A 23046-nucleotide genomic window follows, 5' to 3' on the forward strand; every position below is an offset into this window, starting at 1 on the left:
GACAGAGCCAGGCACGAAAATATCCAATCAACAACAACAACGACGTTTTAATAAATGTAAATAAAAGAAAAATACTTATCATTCTGATTGTATTGGAATTAGTTTTTAGGGGTAAGTGGTTGCATATGCATGCATTATTTATCACGCTTCGTTAAAGGAATAGGACGCGAGCTATCGATTAAAACTCAACAATATTGTGTGAACGTCTGTCCCACATTTATTCTTGTACTTTGTATAACGTTTGGCTCGAAATATTGCGTGTTTATCGACCGACTAACTGTGAGTAAACCACAGGGACATTTACATTTTTTTTGTATACATACCTTGTCTAAATACGGTTTAGAGATGGCCCTAGTTCGCTCACCTGAGAGGAGTCGGTTCATTCAATCTTTACCTAATGTCAAACTTGACCTAGATATTGTCAAGACAAACATCCTGGTCAAGTTTCATCATTATATCATCTGCGAGTCATGATCAATGTACCTATGAAGTTTCATGATCTTAGGCGTAAGCATTCTTGAGTTATCAACTGGAAACCATTTTATTAAGTTCAGTCACTGTGACCTTGACAGCCATTGTGTGAATACCTTTTTTTGCACTGTGACCTTGACCTTTGACCTAGTGACCTGATAATCAATAGGGGTCATCTGCAAGTCATGATCAATAAACCTATGAAGTTTCATGAACCTAGGCATAAGCGTTCATGAGTTATCATCCAGAAAACATTTTACTATTTCAGGTCACCGTGACCTTGACCTTTGACCTGGAAATCAATAGGGGTCATCTGCGAGTCATGATCAATGTACCTATATAGTTTCATGATCCTAGGCCTAAGCTTTCTTGAGTTATCATCCGGAAACCATTTTACTATTTCGGGTCATCGTGACCTTGACCTTTGACCTAGTGACATGAAAATCAATCATCCTTGGCATAAGCGCTCTTGAGTCATCATCCGGAAACCATCTGGTGGTCGGACGGACCGACATGAGCAAAACAATATACCCCCTCTTCATCGAAAGGGGGGGGGCATAATGAGAAAACTGCCCCCCTTGCAGCAGCCATGTTATTTAACTGACCGGAACTATTTTTGAACTCAACTCTCGTATCACTGAAACAAATGTTCTGAGCAAATTTCATGAAAATTTGGCAAAAAATGTGACTTCTACTGTGTTCACATGTTTTCACTATATACATTTAGAGAAAAATGCCCCGCCCACTGGCGGCCATGTTTTTTCACCTATCCCAACCATTTTCAAACTCGTGCGAGATATCAATAAAACCAATGTTTTGACCAACTTTCATGATAATTGGGCAAAAATTGTGACTTCTAGAGTGTTTACAAGGTCTCTCTATAGCCAAATAGGGAAAACTGCCACTACATACATATAGAGAAAAATGCCCCGCCCACTGCCGACCAACTTTCATGGTGATTGGGCAAAAATTGTGACTTCTAGAGTGTTTACAAGGTTTCTCTATAGCCAAATAAGGAAAACTGCCCCGCCCACTGGCGGCCATGTTTTTCAACGGATCGGAACCACTTTTGAACTCAACCAAGATATCATTAAGACAAACATTTTGACAAAGTGACATGAAGATTGGGCATGAAATGTGACTTCTACAGTGTTTACAAGGTTTTTCTTTTTTTGACCTAGTGACCTAGTTTTTGACCCGGCACAACCCAGTTTGGAACTCGGCCGAGATTTCATTGGGACAAAGCTTCTGACCAGTTTCATGAAGATGGGACAAGAAATGTGGCCTATAGAGTGTTTACAAGAAAATGTTAACGGACGGACGGACATTAGGCGGACAAAGACCGGTCACAAAAGCTCACCTGAGCAATCAGGTGAGCTAAAAAAACATTATCAAATATTTTTTTCCAGGTTAACCTTTTCCCAAAAATGTAACCGGTTAACTGGTCATTTTGGTAGGTTAACCAATTAACCTCATGCATCCCTAGAATAATGTATTGGTAAAACCTCAAAGAATTCAAGAGGAGCTAGAGGAACACAAGTTAATTATAATTTATATTACCATGATTACCCCAGGTGAGAGTCGCTTATTTGATGTTCCAAGACAATAAACATGCACATAATATGTTATTACCAAACTTTAACTCAACTTTTGTGAAGCCAAATGATATTGCCTTTATAATGCAAGCACTGATAAGATAACACAATTCGAAAATAAGTCCGAGTCGCCAAATAGGTCAAAATGTCCGGAAAATACTTCTGTCCAGAAAATACTCGCCAACTACTACCCTTTGTATTATCCTGGGGACCCATATTATTGGTGACGTAAGCATTCATTTGTAAATAAATAATATTAAATGCAACTTCCGTAAAAAAAGCTTCATATAATTATCAAATCATTCATTTCTCCAAAAGTTAACACGAAATCTACCATATATGTTAACGAAAACTCATTTTAATCTATCATAGAAGTAGGTCACTGTCAGCCACGTTGGTTTCTACTGTTTACTTCTATTACCGGTGATGACATAGATTTCACTCAGACAAAAAACATTTTCAGAAAATCACAGTTTACTAAACTACACTTTCGTACTGTCGAATATGTACAAACAATATATCAAAGTTTAAAACCTGTTGTGATCAATTTTCAAACAATGAATGACATTTAATATGAATGATGTAACAGCGTTTAAACATTCATTTCAAGTATTCTGTTCATTTGTTCTGTTTTTATGTTATTATTTCCCTTTAACTCATGGTGTTTACATGGTTTGCTTATTAAGCAGTGGTCCTGTGGCCAGTCTAAGAGTTGAACTCAGTCAAGCATGTGATTATCATATGTCCATTTTATGTAATTGTTTAGTCAGGGTTGACCTGTGATTTTCCCGCCCTTTCCTTTGTCTACATGACAATTGAGAAGTTTCGCTCAGAAATGCAAAGAGGAGATATGTCATATGCCTGTTTGTATAGGTCCCTGGATATGTACAGGGTTATGGAAATGCGCACTTGTTGTCTACTATGTAAAAATTTGCAGATGGACTTTTCAAAACGATAGTTTTCATGAGAAAACTGAATGATCAACCAGATTGTGTGTGTAAATAACGAAAAAATACATGGGCATTCGTGTTTTAATACCTACTTACCCGATAAAAAGACATTATTAAGAGGATATTCTGTTTTGACAGCTACTGGCAAAAATTGTAAGCAGTCTCAGACGGAAGTTGTAAATGAAAATGCGCGTGCTGTGACGTACCAGCGTATTTACAAACTTCACCGGTAATTCGGGTACACCAGTAACACAGGTGGAAGTAACGTACCCTGGATAGTATATTCAAATAAATATATAAAATCATGTTTAATGAGAGAACAAATGAAAAAAAAATCAAAAGAATAAATCCCCACCCTCTGATATTAAAATCATAACAAGGTCATTAACTAGAAATTGCATAGGCCTTTCTTCGCAGGACGCAAAAATGTCAAAAATAATAATAATCCAAAGCATAGCTTGGTCCTCTTATGGGCACTTGGAAAACCATTCAAAATAAGTTTACTTCAAAGAAATCCGTCCAGCCATTTACTCCACAGGGACATTTAAAAAAAAATGTATATATATACTATACATATATACAAGGGATACAACTGTCAAAAAAATTAATTAACACCCTTGTCTAAATAAATAGCGCATATTTAGCAAACGATTGCAATCAACGCAAATATGACACTGAATATCGATAGACAACACATTTACCTGATAAAAAAACTAAACAAACGATGTATTTGAAATAATTTTGGCATGAAACCATACACAAAATGTAAACAAAATCAACATTAAAATGCAAGTCGGACAAAGGTATTTTTCAATTTATTTCCATTGCCAAAAAAGATATAAAAAGTCATTATAGCGTGCATATTAAAGAAAAGCCGCATTTTTCCATAATCGGGATTGCTAAAACGTTTCACATTTTAATGTAAGCTAACTTTAACAAATAATAATTAAATAGAACTAATGCACAGTCAAATTTTTATTGTAAAAAGTGTAATTATGTTTATATGAATATATGATGAGTAAAACTTGTTACCAATGTAACACTATCAAGTCCTCCATATTCTTCTGGATTCCACTTGAGAAATTCATCCAGCCATTGAATGTAAAGATGTACGTTCATTGAAATCAACAATAGCTTAAAGAGATACCAATACAAAGTAATAATGAATTTACCTTGCAATGCATTTTCAGAAAAAACACGTTTTAATGAGCTGTGATTTGAGGCAAACACACCATTTTTTCTGATGCTTTTCTGAGAATTTAAACCACAATTACACCACTCTAATAAAAAGCCATGCAACAGAACGAAAAGCGTCTTTATGGGTAGGTAAACAAAAATGCTGTGGCCATGCGTTGATTGTAACAACAGAGATCGTGGTACCATTCGTTGATTGTGACACCAAGATAGTGTAGCCATCCGTTGATTTTAACAACATAGATAGTTTTGCCATTCGTTCATTGTTACAACAAAAATAATGTGGCAATTCGTTAATTGTAAAAACAGAAACAGTTTTTTCGTTCTTTGATTGTAACAACAAAGGTAGTGTTGTCATTCGTTGTTTGTAACAACAGAGATAGTGTTGATTTCCAGGTCACTAGGTCAAAGGTCAAGGTCACGGTGACCAGAAGTAGTAAAATGGTTTCCAGATGATAACTATAGAACGCTTATGTCTATAGGATCATGAAACTTCATAGGAACATTGATCATGACTCGAAGATGACCCCTATTGATTTTCAGGTCACTAGGTCAAAGGTCAAGGTCACGGTGACCTGAAATAGTAAAATGGTTTCTGAATGATTACTCAAGAACGCTTATGCCTAGGATCATGAAACTTCATAGGTACAATGATCTTGACTCGCAGATGACCCCTATTGATTTTCAGGTCAAAGGTCAAGGTCACGGTGACCTGAAATAGTAAAATGTTTTCTGGATGATAATTCAAGAAAGCTTATGCCTAGGTTCATGAAACTTCATAGGTTTGTTGATCATGACTTGCAGATGACCCCTATTGATTATCAGGTCACTAGGTCAAAGGTCAAGGTCACAGTGCAAAAAAAGATATTCACACAATGGCTGTCAAGGTCACGGTGACTGAACTTAATAAAATGGTTTCCGGATGATAACTCAAGAATGCTTACGCCTAGGATCATGAAACTTCATAGGTACATTGATCATGACTCGCAGATGAAATAATGATGAAACTTGACCAGGATGTTTTTCTTGACAATATCTAGGTCAGGTTTGACATTTGGTAAAGATTGAATGAACCGACTCCTCTCAGGTGAGCGAACTAGGGCCATCTTGGCCCTCTTGTTTCATGGAATAATTCGTACGATTTTACTTTTTTCGCTTGACATACTGCCAACTTGTGCTGGCGACTAGTTAGAAAAACAAGCCGAACCATCGACGGTAATAAATAACGTGTCAACAATCAAAGTAATAAAGCAATTAATCAATGCCTTTGTGATAGCAAATTGGCAGTAAGTTTTGATAACTGACACTTTTGTTTTTTGACTCGCTTAAATTATACTAGCGAACTACGGTGAGTGGGAGCTATTAGCTAAGACATAATTGACAAGTTTATAGAACTCTCCATACAAAACAGCTGAGACATTGGACGGCTTATTTTGATGTTTTATTTACCAATAGCCAATACTGATTGCTTTTGAAAATACCGTGTTTATAAGTAACAATTTTATCAAGAATTGCGCATTCGTAATTTTGACGAGTTAATGTCCTATTGTTTATCAAAAATTAATATCATTCTGATAATTTACGTCCAATGATTCCACCATTACTGTCTGATAAAAGTGTTATTTAAGAAAGCAAATTATTAATTAATAAAACATCAATTAAAAATATTTACAAAATAAAACCGTTAAATTTAGTATTTGTGTAATTGCTTAAAATTTGCACACTATGGTACATTAACAAACATACGTAACTATCATTATTTGAGAACATTATACTTAGTTACTTCGCTATTAAATAAATGTACTGATTATATTAAACATTCAACTTACATATCCTGCAAAATTAATTTAATTTGCATCCATTCCTTTCTTTTACCCACATTTTTAATTGTATAATTAAAATCAAATGATACTACTTCAGCTACAAACACTAAAATGCGAACAACAAAATATGCAAGTATCGAATTAGAAGAGAACACTTGTGACCCACTTTACGTCAAATTTAAAGGGAAAAACACATTTCTATATTAAGCCAATTTGAGTTTCAAAAATTAAAACAAAATATTTTTGTGAGTGATACGACGCGAACGTAATATAAGCGGTCCAACTAAAAATAAGTAAATAAAACATGAAAATTAACATTGTGTAGTTCTTTAATTTTTTACTCCTATGCATAAATAAAATATATGGCATACATTTACAAAATTATTAATATTAATTGTACATTTTATTACGAAACTGGCATGCTATCAACGCAAGCGATTTTAAATTTGAAATTACTTTTGTTTTTACAGAGCGGTTCGAGCGGTATGACATTTTTTCATGCTTTAAATCATGTTCACTACTTAAGGCGCTTTAGTTAACCGGTTAATAACCGGTTACTGGAAAAGGTTAACCGGTTAATGATTTTTGTAACATCTTGCATCCCTACATTATACCAGGAAATTTATAAATCAAGTTCAATTAAGAAAATACATCGCAACAAACCCAATTCCAAAAAACATTTAAAAAAATGTAAACATCAACATAAAAATGCTGAAACATTTTTTAAAATAAAAAACCTGATATCAATCTGAAAGCAGAAGTTTTGAAATGTCCCTTATAGCAAATGTAATTGACTATAATAGCAAATCAACCTGAATGGTTACACTGCACTTTTTTATGCTCCCCCCTAAAATTTTGGGGGGAGCATATAGTCGCCGCTTCGTCTGTCAGTGCGTGTGTGTGTGCGTCCGTCCGTGCACAATTTTTGTCCGGGCTATTTCTCAGCAACTAATGACCGGAATTCAATGAAACTTTATGGGAAGCTTCACTACCAAGAGGAGATGTGCATATTATCAGCCGGTTCTGGTCAGATGATTTTTCACAGAGTCATGGCCCTTTGAAATTTTCCATTAACTGTACATATAGTGCAATTCTTGTACGGGCTATTTCTCAGCAACTAATGACTGGAATTCAATGAAACTTTATAGGAAGCTTCACTACCAAGAGGAGATGTGCATATTATCAGCCGGTTCTCGTCGGATGGTTTTTGCACAGAGATATGGCCCTTTGAACTTTTTCATTAACTGTACATATAAGGCAATTCTTGTCCGGGCTATTTCTCAGCAACTAATGACTGGAATTCAATGAAACTTTATGGGAAGCTTCACTACCAAAAGGAGATGTGCATATTATCAGCTGGGTCTCGTCAGATGATTTTTCACAGAGTTATGGCCCTTTGAAATTTTTAAGTTGCTAAACCATCCATGGTATTATTTTGTCCAAAGTTATGCCCCTCAAGATGTTTCCTTTTATCTGAATATATAGTGCAATATTGTGACAAAAAAAATCCTTTGGGGAGCATCACCCGTCTCTGACAGTTTCTTGTTTAACAAAGTTTGTCATAGTACATGCCAGACGTCCCGATCTTGGCTGGACAGTCCTGTTTTTGGGGTGTTTGTCCCGGTGTCCCGCTGTGACACAATTTGTCCTGACATTTGTACAAAACGACATAATGTACTATAAGGTCACTATAAAATTCGCTATACAAGCACAGTCTGGCTTTACTTACCATTGCTTATCCCTTTATTGCCCCCTAATTAACAAACCATATCTACTAGTCGAGTGATCCAGTGTTGTTTTTGACACTGTATTAGTGCTCTATCAGCATATTATTGATTTTATCGGGCATTCACACCATGGTGTTTATATGATAGGGGTCGCTAATTGCTAGCAATAGATGCATCATAGTGAATTAAAAGCCGACTGCATTTGTATTTCATGGCCCAAATCAAGTCAAAAGATTCTATTGCGCGGTATTCTGTGTATTATACCAGCTGAGCCTAACAAACCTGATAAAAGACCATTTTTGTAAATCAAACAAATTGAGCGCTGACCGATACGCATTGAAGTTTGATATACAGTTACTTTCGTTTTTGACTGATTTTCAGAAAATTATTTGTACCTATTGCATCAATCTAAATTTTGAGTTAATTGATGACTGGTTGAATAAAAACAGTGCTCGATGCGCGCACATCGCATTTAACAAATTACGCATGCCTCTGTCCCAAATTGAAGTCAAATAGAGGCATGCCCTACATTTAACGTTATGGATTAATCCGGAAAATGGAGAACAGCGTCTGTGCTCATGAATTTCGTCAACACACTTTTGTGTCCAGAGCCATATCTTGAAAGTGCTTTGGCGGATTTCATTGAAACTTGGTATGAGTATATATATGGATAAGATGATGATGCACGCCAAATGGCATTGTACACCATCTCTTAATAACGGAGTTATGGCCCTTTGTATCTTAAAAAATGCTGTTTTATATAAGCTTAGTGATATATCTCCATTAACACGTGAGCCAGGGCCATGAAACTTGCCATAGTTGTTCTCAATCATCTGGGAGTGCTTCACATTCAACACCAATAATCCTAAGGGCTAAGGTCAAGGTCACGGTCAAAGTCACACACAAAGGTCAAAATCACACATTTGGATTCCATCCAGAACACTTGTGTCCAGAAGCATTTATTTGGCGGGGGATATCAATTCAACGAATTTGCTTGTTTATAGTGACTGAATCTGTAAAGCAGTACTTGATATACTTATTGTTCTCTCAAAGGTAAAGACTTAGTTTATGGCTCCGTGGAGTGGGAGGCATTAAGAATTGCAATTGTCTGTCCATATGAATATTAAGACTGGGCATCCCTATTTACTGCCCAAAGTTGTGGCTAGAAGAGATCTTAAATTGCTGGGTTGATTTGACTGTTTGACCTTTAAACTGGCTATGTGCAAACAGCATAAAACCAGAACAGCCTGTGAGTAACTCACAGTCTGTTCAGGTATTATGCTGTTTTCTGCTCATCAGTACCTAAGGTTTGGATTTGAAGCCTTAAAAACTTCAATCTAGTAAGAAAGGTATTCAATTAAATATACTTTTCTAATGGACTACAAATGGGTGAAAATACATATCTAAGTGGTAAATAGTTAAAGGAAGGAATGTTGACTGTGACCATTTTGTTTGCAGCAATGATACCAATTACAGTTTAACAGTGTCAAATATATGGTCGCAAAAATATTATGTACTCAATTTCACTTAAACTTCCATGAAATTTTCACAGGTGAATAAACTTAATGAACTTTGATTTAAATGTAATGAATTTCGTCTGTGACAAGATTTTGCAAAAAATATGCTCCTTGGTCTATTTTTATGATCGCCTTTTGTCTGTTGTGCGTCGTCTGTTGTGCGTTGTGCAGCGTCAACATTTGCTTTGTTAACTCTCTAGAGGCCACATTTATTGTCCAATCTTCATGAAATTTGGTCAGAAGATTGGTCTCAATGATATCTTGGATGAGTTCGAAAATGGTAACGTTTGCTTGAAAAACATGGCTGCCAAGGGGCAGGGCATTTTTCCTTATATGACTATATGGCAGGGGTTGAAGAATTTTTTCAGAGCCACTCGCCCTGCACTTTAATCTACTTGCCCTGCATTAAAAAAATAGATATCTATATTTATAGTTATGATCAACCAGAACCTTCTAAACCTACTTAACATAGTGACACTTAACTGCAAACAAATTATCTACATTATATGATGAATTATATTTGCTTTCCTTACGTTTTCTGCACCTCTTTTCTTTTCTCAATTCTTTCCACTTCTCATTTTGACGACCTTTCTAATTCTTTCTGTTCCCTGTCGCCACCACCTTGCAGATATTTTAAAATAGAACCCTTTTCCATTTTATTATTTCAGACGAACTTTTTCTGAAAGACAGGCTTGATTGACAAACAGTTACAATATGGTAAATTTTGCCTAAGGCTTCTGATCACGAAATTCGAAATTATTCTGTTTATTAATAAAAAAAAAATTCTGTTTATTTTTAATTAAATATGAGAAACTTGTATTATAATTAACCAGTGATGTATTATTGTTTTATTGATATTAACCCTTTCAGTGCGGGAACCGAATCTTGAAGGCCTTTGCAAACAGTTTGGATCCAGATGAGACGCCACAGAACGTGGCGTCTCATCAGGATCCAAACTGTTTGCTATTCTGATAATATTCTTTGAAAAAAGTCGAAGAAAATGCTAATTTTAAAAATTCAGCAGACGACATTTAAGCAGACGACAAATTTCCCAGCATGCAAAGGGTTAACATTAAAATTCACGGAATGACCAATATATTTAACAGTTTTATTCACTTTTAATCAATTAGCTAAGAGCACTGACAACGACGAAAAGAGCGCAGCCGATTTCGAGAATTATTTTTACTGTGCCCGTGATGTCATTTTTCATTTTCAAAACGAAACCGCAGTTTCTTTGTGTATTTAACGTATTTTTTGTTCGTTCGAAAAATTGTTCGCAATTTGTATCGATGTGGAAGGAGTTCTGGAACTGAATTTATATTTCTCAACTTGAAAAACAGCACTCGCCTGGTCGGTCGAGTATTTAACAAATTTTACTCGCCCGACCGTCAACTTCACTGGCATATGCGAGCGGTCGAGTGGATTCTTCAACCCCTGTATGGCTATAGTAAAACCTTGTTAACACTCTAGAGGCAACATTTATTGTCCAATCTTCATGAAATTTGGTAAGAAGATTGGTCTTAATAATATCTTGGATGAATTTGAAAATAATTATGTTTGCTTGAAAAACATGGCTTCCAAGGGGCCGGTCATTTTTCCTAATATGACTATAGTTAAATTGTGTTAACACTCTAGAGGCCACCTTTACTGTCCTATCTTCATGAAACTTGGTCAGAAGATTCATCCCGATAATATCTTGGAGTTCAAAAATGATGCCGGTTGGTTGAAAAACATGGCTGCCCGGGGGGGATCATCTCATTTTTCCTTATATGGTTATAGTAAAACCTTGTTAACACTCTAGAGGCCACATTTATTTTCCGATCTTCATGAAACTTGGTCAGAAGATTGGTCCCAATAATATCTTGTTATTTCAGGGGAGCGACTTTGGGCCTTTCAGGCCCTCTTGTTTTACTATAGCATAGTACACAGGATTGTGGGAGTTATAGTACTCTTTTAGTGCTATGCGGTTTCTTTCCCAGTTGAATGACCTTAATTTGGAAGTTATTATTATGAAAGGAAAGTTGGCTTTGACCAGACTTGGCAGAAGTATTGCCTGTTGCCTTCTTACCACTGTTTAATCTATATTCACCAAGATTATATGTATTCAATTCTTTGTTACAGGGTAAGTGTTTGGTGGACTTAAATTTTCTCGGCTTTATAACCTTAATTGAGGTGATAGTATAAAGGTAATCTTTAGCATCGATGGCATATCTAGTTAATCCTAGAGCGTTCTCATCGATGTACCTTGTTACATTGGAAGAAAAAATGGTGTTGCCAAATTCATGGTCGAAATACAATTTTACTCTTTATTTGACTTTGTTTTACAGGTTTTCCAGTGTATTAAAGAGGGCATGGAATCCAATTTCTGTGACAATCAAGGGATATTGGCATCAAGTGACCGTGAAGTTACATCATGTTGACATCTAATGACATCTTGTATAGCATCGGTAAGGAGTTGTTCTGGTGTGACACCTGTGGACGTGGTCTGCAGGACTTGATTAGCTTGAGACAGCATGTTGCGGAGCACATTGTTGATGTCATTGCAGACAAAAATGACACCTATGCCAGCCACACCTTACATGCAGGCCTTTTTAGTTATCAAGAAGCTGTAACTGATGAAGGTGTGAAAGAAAAAATAGAAGACACTACACTAGGTTTGCTGAGCCTCTGTTCTCATATTGTTTGCTATCTGTCATCACATTGTTTCTTCGGCCAATAAATGGAGGCTGTCAAGGGATTCTTATATTTCAAATTTCACTGTATTTTGCACAAAAATTATATAAATGTATTACAAAAAGCTTATATATTTCCTCTATGTTTATGCCCTCGGATCAAAAGATTGGGGGCATATTGTTTTTGGCCTGTCTGTCTGTCTGTCATTCATTGATTGTGTGTGTCACAAACTTTAACCTTGGTTAAACTTTTGCAATAACTTTTTGAATATTGAAGATAGCAACTTGATATTTGGCATGCATGTGTAATTTTTGTGTATCTCATGAAGCTGCACAGTTTGAGTGGTGAAAGGTCAGGGTCATCCTTCAAGGTCAAAAGTAAAAAAATACAATCCAAGGGATGAAACAAGCTTTAAAAGGGAGATAATTTCTAAACCTGCCAAATGATATATTGCAATTTTATTTAAAAGCGGGGCAATAGGGGGCATTGTGTTTTTGACAAACACATCTCTTTCTTGTTTTTGCTTTTTGGATTTTTTTATTTTTTTCCAAAATAGGTAATTTTTACAACAGATGTTTGTTGGTTTTACCATGTGTCAACTTTACTTTTGTAGAATTTGTTTTAGCTCACCTGAGCTCAAGATGCTCATGGTGAGCTTTTGTGATCACTTTTTAAGTGTGAAAATCATTTCCAATCAATAACTCGACAATGACTTCAAAAAAATATCTGGTCAGTTTAAAAACAAGGCCGCCAGGGGGCAGGGCAAAAATCTAGTTAACACTCTAGACGTCCCATTTATTTTCCAATCTTCATGAAACTTAGAACATTTGTTGTAATGATCTGTTTAAAAACATGGCCACTAGCGCCATGGGCTTTTTTATGCCCCCGGATCGAATGATCGGGGGTGTAATGTTTTTGGCTTGTCTGTCTTTCAGTCATTCATTCATTCGTTGTATGTGTGTGTCCCAAAACTTAAACCTTGGTCATAAATTTGCAATATTGAAGATAGAAACTTGGTATTTGGCATGCATGTGTATCTCATGGAGCTGCACATTTTGAGTGGTGAAATGTCAAGGTCATCATTCAAGGTTAAAGGTCAAATACATGGCTTCAAAGCAGCGCAATTGGGGGCATTGTGTTTCTGACAAACACATCTTTTGGTCCTTATTTTGCTATAGTAAAACCTTGTTTACACTCTAGAAGTCATATTTTTATTCTAATCTTCTTGAAAATCGGTCAGAACATTTGTTGAAATGATATATAGGCTGAGTTTGAAAATTATTCGGGTCCGTTGAAAAACAACTCTTTATAAAAACATGGCCCCAAGGGATCAGGGCATTTTCCTTATATGGATATAGTGAAACATTGTTAACAATATAGAAGTTTCTTTTTTAGTGCAATAAAAGAAAAAGGAAGTCAGAACACTTGTTAAATTGACTTTTCAGTGGAGTTCTAAAATTCTTACGGTTTGTTGAAAAAAAGGCTGCTGGATGCGAGGGCAATTTTATTTATATGGCTGTAATGAAAACATGTTGACACTATATGAGGCACATTTATTTGACAATCTCCATGAAACTTGGTTAGAACATTTTGTCCCAATAAGATATTGGCTGAGATTGGAAATGGGTCTTGTGAGCTTAAAACTAGGTCACTAGGTCAAATAAAAAACAAATTAATAATTTGAAGTCGCCATTTTGGGCCAATCTGTATGAATCAGCCCTCTTTTTTTCAGAATAGTCTTGTTTTTTTGGAAATCAGGTTAGCGCCTTAGGGCCATTGGTCCTCTTGTTTTGTTTGCTCCTTATTCGCTTTTTTATGCCCCCTTTTGAAGAAAAGGGGGTATATAGTTTTTGCACTGTCCATCAGTCTGTCAGTCAGTCTGTCACACTTTTTCGTGTCCGCTCTCTAATTCAAATAGTTTTCATCCGATCTTTACGAAACTTGGTCAGAAGTTGAATCTAGACAATATCTAGGTTAAGTTCGAATATGGGTCATGCCTGGTCAAAAACTAGCTCACGGGGTCGAAAAAACAAATCCAAGGGAAGTAATAAGCTTTAAATGGACATAATTATCTGACCTGCAAAATTATATATTTTTGTTAAATAAATCAAAGCCGCGCAGTAGGCGGCATTGTGTTTCTGACAAACACATCATGGTAAAAGGTCAAGGTCATCCTTCAAGGTCTAAGGTCAAAAAAACAAATCCAAAGGAAGTAATAAGCTTTAAATGGAGATAATTATTCAATATTGAACATAGCGACTTGATATTTGGCATGCATGTGTATCTCATGGAGCTGCACATTTTGAGTGGTAAACCTACAGTCACGGTAGCGGCTTTTAATTATTTGCTACTAAAAATAGATTTTTGTTTGAGACAATTTTTTTCAAGGGAAGTAATTTATATAATTATACATCTCAGATTATTTTTTTCCTTACCAAGAATTTAAGTTCTTTTCACAGTTACTGTACAGATGTTTTATTTTGATTATTTATAACTCAAATAATTGATTTGTCAAAGTTTTTTTTTAAATGATATAATTATCATTTCTTTCCTGTACTTATTTGTGAATGGAAGCAGTGTGTTTTTTTTCATTCAAAATTGGGTCAGGTAACTGGACCCATTCCCAATGGAAAAAAGTATATATTTTTCCCTAAATGGGAGCTAAAAATTCCCGATGGAAGGTTTCCAAAAAAAAATAAAAAAATTTGTTTTTGTGGAAATATTTTGTTCATCTCCCATCCCCATATTAGATCCTTAGTAAATATAATAATGGACATACTTGTACCCTCAATTTTGAAGCTTTTGTTAGCAAAACTACAACAACACTAATTTCCCAATTTTAGTCAAAACACCGCGAATTTTCCAAATCCAAAGGGACCCGGCCCCATTCCAAAAATAGTGTAAAAAACACTAGGTAGGGTTCTTGACATACCTGTTGATTTATGTCCATAGATACATGATGAACTCTGGCTATGATCTCTTTGATAAACCACAGGCCTTGGTTGTCAGTGATGTCTGACTTTGTCATTTTTTACTGTCTACAGACCCCCTGTCCCGGTTGGATTGGACAAAATCCCAGGGAAGTAATAAGCTTTAAAGGGAGATGATTATTATACCTGCCAAATGATAAATAGAAATTTTATTTCAAAGCAGCGCAGTAGGGGACATTGTGTTTCTGACGAACACATCTCTTGTTTCTCTCTACATTTGCATGAAATTCAAGTTTTTAGCTTGGCTGTTTTTGGAGAAAACCCGACGTACTGTCATAGCCCGCTCGTCATCTGGCGTCTGCCATCCGCGTCATGCTAAAACCTTAACATTGGCTCTAAAATCAAAGTGCTTCCACCTACAACTTTAAAAACTTTATATGTAACTGCACCATGGTGAGTTCTACATGCCACATTTATTTTTGGGTCACTAGGTCAAAGGTCAAGGACACTGTGACCTCTAATGTAAGAATTTAACAATTTGCTCTAAAATCAAAATCACCTACAACTTTGAAACTTCATATGTAGATGCACCTTGGTGAGTTCTTCTTACCACTTACCTTTTTCATTTTCTTCTGACAAGCTTTCATTTATTCAAAACTGCACTCACAGCCGAGCATTGGCACCAGCTATGGGGTGCTCTTGTTTTTATGCCCCCGGATCGAAAGATCGGGGGTATATTGTTTTTGGCCTGTCTGTCATTGTATGTGTGTGTGTGTGTCCCAAAACTTTAACCAAAACTTTAACCTTCTTCATAACTTTTGCAATATTGAATGTAGGAACTTGATATTTGGCATGCATGTGTTTCTCATGGAGCTGCACATTTTGAGTGGTGAAAGGTCAAGGTCATCCTTCAAGGTCAAGGGTCAACAAAATGAATTCAAAAACTCTAACCCAAACTTTAACCTTCTTCATAACTTTTGCAATATTGAACGTAGCAACTTGACATTTGTCATGCATGTTTATCTCATGGAGCTGCACATTTTGAGTGGTGAAAGGTCAAGGTCATCCTTCTCCCTCAAGGTCAAAGGTAAAAAAAAATCAAAGAAGGATGAGGATAGCCAACTACGTCCTACTTTCGGATATGGTAAAAGGGCGTTCCACGAACATTCTCATCCTTCAAATGCTGGAACAGACTTTTGGACATCGGGACACATCTACAGACGAATTCCTGACTGTGATAGAGGGGATGGAAATATTATTTTAACATGTATAATAAATAACAATGTCAAGTTCAACCAATAACAAGACATGAATCAAATTTTAAAATGTATCATTTCAATAGATATAAGTAAACAAGTTTCTTTAAGGTACAGAGGGGTGAATGTAACAAGTGTAACTTGTCACAAATATAGTTGTCTAATTAATATATTACATTGTATTTATTTAACAGTTGAATAACATTATTCCAATGAATAATGTCATGATATTTATTCTAATTGTATGTTACTGTGGTCAAATGAATGATGTAATTTATTCTAACGTAACTTAGCATTTGCTCAAGTTCAATGAGGCATAATTAATATATTTATATAACGGTTATATCATAACCAATATTGAAATGTGGTTTTATTACTGGGACAAACGTAATTATTTACATGCTGTTATTTAAGATTTTGCTTATATTAGTTATATAAGTTGGAACAGGCCACCCTTTATTAATATAATATGTTGTTGTTTAAGCCTGATGGCTGAATGGGGTTGTTTTTGTAAATGCATTTAATGCAGTTTTTCTCATTTTATTGAACTCAACTTACTTGTCAAGTATAATTCGCATCCGCCATCTTGTTTGGAAGCTGTCACTGTCCATTTTGTAAACCGGCGTTTGATATCATATTTTGGTCTATTTAAACCATATGTGGTGCCATTTTATTCCTTAAATATTGTTCTTTCTAAATATCAAGTAAACGCCACATTATAAATTGTAATTAATTATAGTTTCCCATCAAAAGCTAAATTTTCTCTGAAATGTTTATTTTAGAACGCCAATGTTACTTTGTAACAATTGTTTTCATTGGTCCAGATTTTGTTATGTGCAACCTGATTGGCTGATACTGTCTATATAAAGGCGAGCCTCAGATGGCGGGGTCATTCAAATTTCCATCTCTGAATCAACAACATCAAAAAGTAAAAATAAGATAAATAAAATATAATCTAAATAATTCGTAAATTTAAACTCCAAGTATAACCAAACTAAAACAACTTGAAATTAATTGTCAAAGGGTGAGCCTTAGATGTACTTTATTATTCACGTTATATTTACAAATGTTGTTAAACTTGTTTAGTGTGCCTGGTGATCCAGACTTTTAAAGACGGAAAAATAGAACGTTTAGTGAACCGTCAAAAGCTTTCGTTTATCTATTCAACGACCCAAAACATTATTAACAACTCGCCATCATGACGTCTATTACAGGCGCATTAGGGGGCATTGTGTTTCTGACAAACACATCTCTTGTTTATTTTGTAAGACTGCAAGTTGCCAGTTGAAAAGTGTACACATCTTTAGGATAATTTGATGTGTTTTAATATGTTCTCTGTTAATAAGGCCATTTTTAATCAACTATCCTTAAATGATCACAGCTTGTAGACCGAGCTCAGTTCAGTCAAAAACATATTTTCTTAACTTAAAGGTCTATGTGACACTTATTAAAGTTAGTCTTATAGTTAAGTTTTGCCCTTAATTGCATACACAATATGTCTCTTATCTTTAATAAAGGACTATCAGATGTTGAGAAGACTTCCAATCTCTATAATATGTGCAGCAATTGTGGAAAGGGATTTACAACTCCCAAGGACCTCACAAATCATATGAGGATTCACACAGGAGAGCGGACACACAACTGCAGTGTTTGTGGAAAAGGATTTGCCTATAGTTCACTCCTCACCCGGCATATGATAATTCACACAGGAGAGCGGCCACACAGTTGCAGTGTTTGTGGAAAGGGATTTGTCAGCAGTTCAAACCTCACTCAGCATATGAGTATTCACACAGGAGAGTGGCCACACAGTTGCCGTGTTTGTGGAAAGGGATTTGTCAAAAATTCATACCTAACCCGACATATGAGAACTCACACAGGAGAGCGGCCACATATTTGCAGTGTTTGTGGAAAGAGCTTTGTCGCCAGTAAAGACCTAACCCAGCATTTCAGGATTCACACAGGAGAGCGGCCACATATTTGCAGTGTTTGTGGAAAGGGATTTACAACTCCCAATTGCCTCACATATCATATGAGTATTCACACAGGAGAGCGGCCACACTGCTGCAGTGTTTGTGGAAAAGGGTTTGCCAGGGTATTGGACCTCACATATCATATGAGGATTCACACAGGAGAGCAGCCCCACAGGTGCAGTGTTTGTGGAAAGGGATTTACTTACAGTTTACTTCTCACCCGGCATATGAAGATTCACTCAGGAGAGCGGCCACACAGGTGCAGTGTTTGTGGACAGGGATTTGTCAACAAGTCACTCCTCACCCAGCATATGAGTATTCACACAGGAGAGTGGCCACATAGATGCAATGTTTGTGGGAAAGGGTTTGCCAAGGGCTGGGTCCTCACATATCATATGCGTATTCACACAGGAGAGCGTCCCAACAGTTGCAGTGTGTGCAAAAAGGGTTTTATTAGCAGTTCACACCTCAACCGGCATATGAAGATTCACACAAGAGAACAGCCCCACAGGTGCAGTGTTTGTGGAATGGATTTTGTCAGAGGTTCACAACTCAACCGGCATATAAAGATTCACTCAGGATAGTGGCCACATAGTTGTATTGCTTGTGGAAAAGGACTTTTCAAGGGCTCGGCCCTCATATATCATATGAGTATTCACACACACAGGAAATCGGCCACATCGGTTCATTGTTTGCGGAAAGGGATTCGTCATCAGTTCACTCCTCTTTCAGCATATGAGGTTTCAATCAGGATAGCTGCCACATAGTTGCATTGTTTGTGTAAACGGATTTATTTGTCAGTTCACATCTCACCCAGCATATGAGGATTCACACGGGAGAGCGGTCACATAGTTAAAGCGTGTGTGGAAATGAAATTGCTAAAGGCTCCTTCCTCACTAAGTATTTGAGGATTCACACCGGTTGCGGCTGTACCAGTGAAACGTGTGTAGAAAGGATTTGTCACATACATGTATAATCCGATCTCAATTGGCATACGTGGATTCACAAGTGAGAGCACCCTTTCAATTGAAGTGTTCGTGGACTTTGTCACCAGATTTCAACTAAATTTGCACATTCGGTTTTATGCAGGGGAGCGGCTGAACATACAGCGTTACTGTATACCAAAAGCTCGTTCAATCACATCCTTCCTGAATGAGACTGAGCACATAATATGACACACCACATAAATCGTATCATATTTTTGTGCGGGGTGAAGTTCCGACACAAAGTTAATCTGGATAGACAAATACGGAGCAACAGCGATGTTGCTTTTATTGATTTTTGCAAGCAGACTGGACTTAGAATCTTAAATGGTCGAATTGGTGAAGACGCCGGCATTGGCAAATATACATTTGTTGGCCATAGAGGCTGTAGTCTTGTAGATTATGTCATTGCATCTGAATCCGTTTATCATTTTTTTACATCCTTTGTTGTTCTCGACCCAAACCCATTATCAGACTATTATGTAATTGAATTTGTCTATGATAACAATATTAATCATCAAAATTCATCAACCTGTATATGATGTTAAAGGTGGAGATTATGTAACTTTAGATAGTAAATATATATGGAATACTGAATTAAAAGAAAATTATAGTGATTTGACTATAAAGACTAGAAATGCTTTAAATCAAAATGACATTGAGTCAAGTTGATTCGACTTTGGAAATATATTAGATAGTGTTACTGATAATTTGTTTAAGAAAAATATAGTTAAGAAAAATGATAAATTACCAACTCAGAAAAGCAATGTGTGTTTCGAATACGATTGTGAAGTTAAACGAAAAGATTTTATGGTATTTTTAAATCGGTATGGTAATTGTAAAACTGATGAAAATCGAGAATTGTTAGTTAAGTCTCGCTCAGATTACAAAACGGCTTTGCAATCTGCAAAACGAAAATATAATATTGATCGCACCAAAAACTTGAAACATATATACGTACTAATGCTAAACTATACTGGAATATGTTAAAATATGCTTCACATGTAAAGTCCCCAAATATACCTTTGTCTTCTTTTGAAACATATTTTAAAGCTGTAAATAATCCAGACGATCACTTTTTCAATCCGGATGAAGATGTATTGTACTTCAATGAACGATTTGTTAATAATGAATTTCATGCTATGTTTGGTGGGCTCGACGTACCTATAAGCAATATCGAAATCACAACTGCCATAAAGGAATTGAAGACAGGAAAAAGAGCAGGTCCTGATATGTTCTTAAATGAGTTTTTGATATATGTCATTGGTCAGTTATTACCTTTTCTGAACATTTTATTTAATACTATTTTTGATACAGGTTATTTTCCAGAATCTTGGTCGGAAGGATATATCCTACCGTTACATAAAAGGGTGTTTAAAATAACCCTGAAAACTATAGAGGAATAACGCTTTAAAGTACTATTGGAGAATTATTTACCAGAATTTTAAACAATCGTTTAACTAAGTGAGCAGAGCAATACAATGTTTATATCGAGGCACAAGCAGGTTTTCGTAGCGGTATGAGTACTACAGATAATATTTGTGTTTTACATGGCTTAATTACGCATGTTATTAATACTGGAAAAAAAATACTCTTGTTTTATAGATTTTAGTAAAGCTTTTGAATATGTAGAAAGAAATAGTTTATGGTATAAATTGATTAAAATTGGTGTAAGAGGTAAAATGCTTACCGTAATTAGAAGTATGTATAGTGGTTTTAAATTTCGTGTGAATTATAACAATACACTTAGTAATGAATGTACATGTACGCTTGGTGTTAGACAAGGTGAATGCCTATCACCTTTCCTCTTCTCTATGTTCTTGAATGATATTGAAGAGTATTTGATTTTGAACAATTTTGACGGAATAGATACTTACATGACAAAATTATTTCTTCTATTCTACGCTGATGATATTGTTCTTTTTTCTGATACAGGAGATGGATTACAAAAAGGTCTGGATTTACTTCAAGAATATTGTAAACGATGGAAACTGAAAATAAATGTTCAGAAAACTAAAGTCATAGTGTATATAAAATCTGGAATGTTGCCATGAAATTTGAAGTTTGTTTTTAATAATGAAAATATTGAAATGGTTAAGTCTTTCTCCTATCTGGGTATTGTATTTACTCAAGGTGGGTCTTTTAGCGAAACTCAGAGTACGTATGCTAGTAAAGCACAGAAAGCAATTTTCAAATTAGACAGTTATTTATTGAATTTCACTGATTTGTCTATACTTCATAGATTCGATTTGTTTGATTAACTTGTTGTACCTATTCTAAGTTATTCATGTGATTTTTTTTTATAATGCTCTTAATATTGAGAGAGTGCATACTCTATATTGTAAAAGAATTTTAAGAGTTAAACGTTCCACACAAAACGATTTCGTATATGGCATTTTAGGTAGATTTAGTTTAGCAAATCAAAGATATATTAGAATTGTTAGATATTGGTTAAAATTGTTAATCAGCAATGACAACAAATACACTCTTATAGTATATAATATGTTAAAAGCTGATGCAGATATATACCCTGATAAAACATCTTGGGTTACTTTAATCCGAGATTTACTGACCTCAATGGGCTTCTACGAAATATGGCTTTCCCAAGGAGTCGGTGATATTGATGTGTTTATGTATGTTTTTAAGCAACGTCTTCATGATAATTATATCCAGTTATGGCACCATCGTCTGGATAACTCGACCCGAGCAACGTTTTTTCGGGAGGTAGTCGATTTTGATTTTCAAACGTTTCTTAAGTGTATAAATGTTCAAAAAATCAGGATTGCTTTCACTAGATTAATGGTTTCTTCTCATAATCTAAGTGTTGAGTCTGGAAGGTGGCATAGACCAATAAGTATCCCAATAGAAGATATAAAATGTACTGTTTGTGATAAGCTTGAAGACGAGTTTCACTTTATTTTAGAATGGTCATTATATCATGATTTACGCAAACAATACATGAAAAAATATTTTTGGTGTAAACCTAGTATGTTTAAATTAAAGCAGCTGTTTGAAAGCAAAAATGAAATTGTACTTCGGCGTCTAAGCATGTTTATATTTCAATGCTTTGAAATCAGAAAATCTGTAAATGATACATAATTTGTAAAATACACCCTATGTCTCTTTTGATAGGGCAACGCACAATATTGTATTAGCATTCGTTCATGTGTATTGAGTAATATAATGATATGATTTCTCGTTCACCAAGTCTCTACTTGTAATTTATTGATAAATATTCAACACAATTACTGAAATATTATTATATGTGTACTTTTGTAACACATGTGTTTATTGACAGATCACGGTGTCTCTTTAAAAACAAATCGAAAAACGAAATGTGTTCATGCATGTTGCGTATCTTTTTGGGCAACTTTGTAAGTAGTCATTAAATTATCAACATAATTTTGTCTTTTGAAATTTACGATTATAAATAATAAATGTATACAGATTCGGATATACGAGAAGCAAATTATTGTGATGTATAATAAATTATGTGTTATTTGTATTAAACCGTTGTATATATTTTGTGTTGAGATATAGAACCTACAAGACAAAAATATAAAATTATATACACCTTATCCGCATATTTGCGTTTTGTCCGATAACCCCCCTTTTTGCCTCTGCTCGTATTATTAATCGGCATCTTTGTTATATTTAATTATTTAGCACAACTCATTCTTTTAAATGTATTGGTACTTGGTTTATTTCAACACAACTTTTTTTCATTTTCATTGTGTCACGTGACTTGCTATTACTGTTTATATACATATCTGTATGATCACTATGGCCTACTGATTCTGAAATAAAAATCTTATTATGCTTTTTGTTAATAATTTTAAACTCGTGTCGTATTTTTGTTAAGCTCTTCATGTTTTTGGAGTAAATAAAGTTATATATGTCTCTACACACATGTACACCAATTCGTCAGGAAATCTCTTTAAATCAAATCACAGCCTT

At 35.3% G+C, this 23046-nt stretch overlaps 1 protein-coding gene across 1 annotated transcript; it reads left to right on the top strand.

The window, feature by feature from the left end:
* LOC127845796 (gastrula zinc finger protein XlCGF57.1-like) lies at positions 1-22620 on the top strand. Its single transcript, XM_052376948.1, has 3 exons — positions 1-111; positions 11605-11931; positions 17654-22620. The coding sequence occupies exons 2-3, from the start codon at positions 11691-11693 to the stop codon at positions 18688-18690; spliced, it is 1278 nt and encodes a 425-aa protein (XP_052232908.1). The 5' UTR covers positions 1-111; positions 11605-11690; the 3' UTR covers positions 18691-22620.
* Positions 22621-23046: the final 426 nt, after the last annotated feature.

This window comes from Dreissena polymorpha, chromosome 9 (genome assembly GCF_020536995.1).
Source record: "Dreissena polymorpha isolate Duluth1 chromosome 9, UMN_Dpol_1.0, whole genome shotgun sequence".
NCBI lineage: Eukaryota > Metazoa > Mollusca > Bivalvia > Myida > Dreissenidae > Dreissena > Dreissena polymorpha.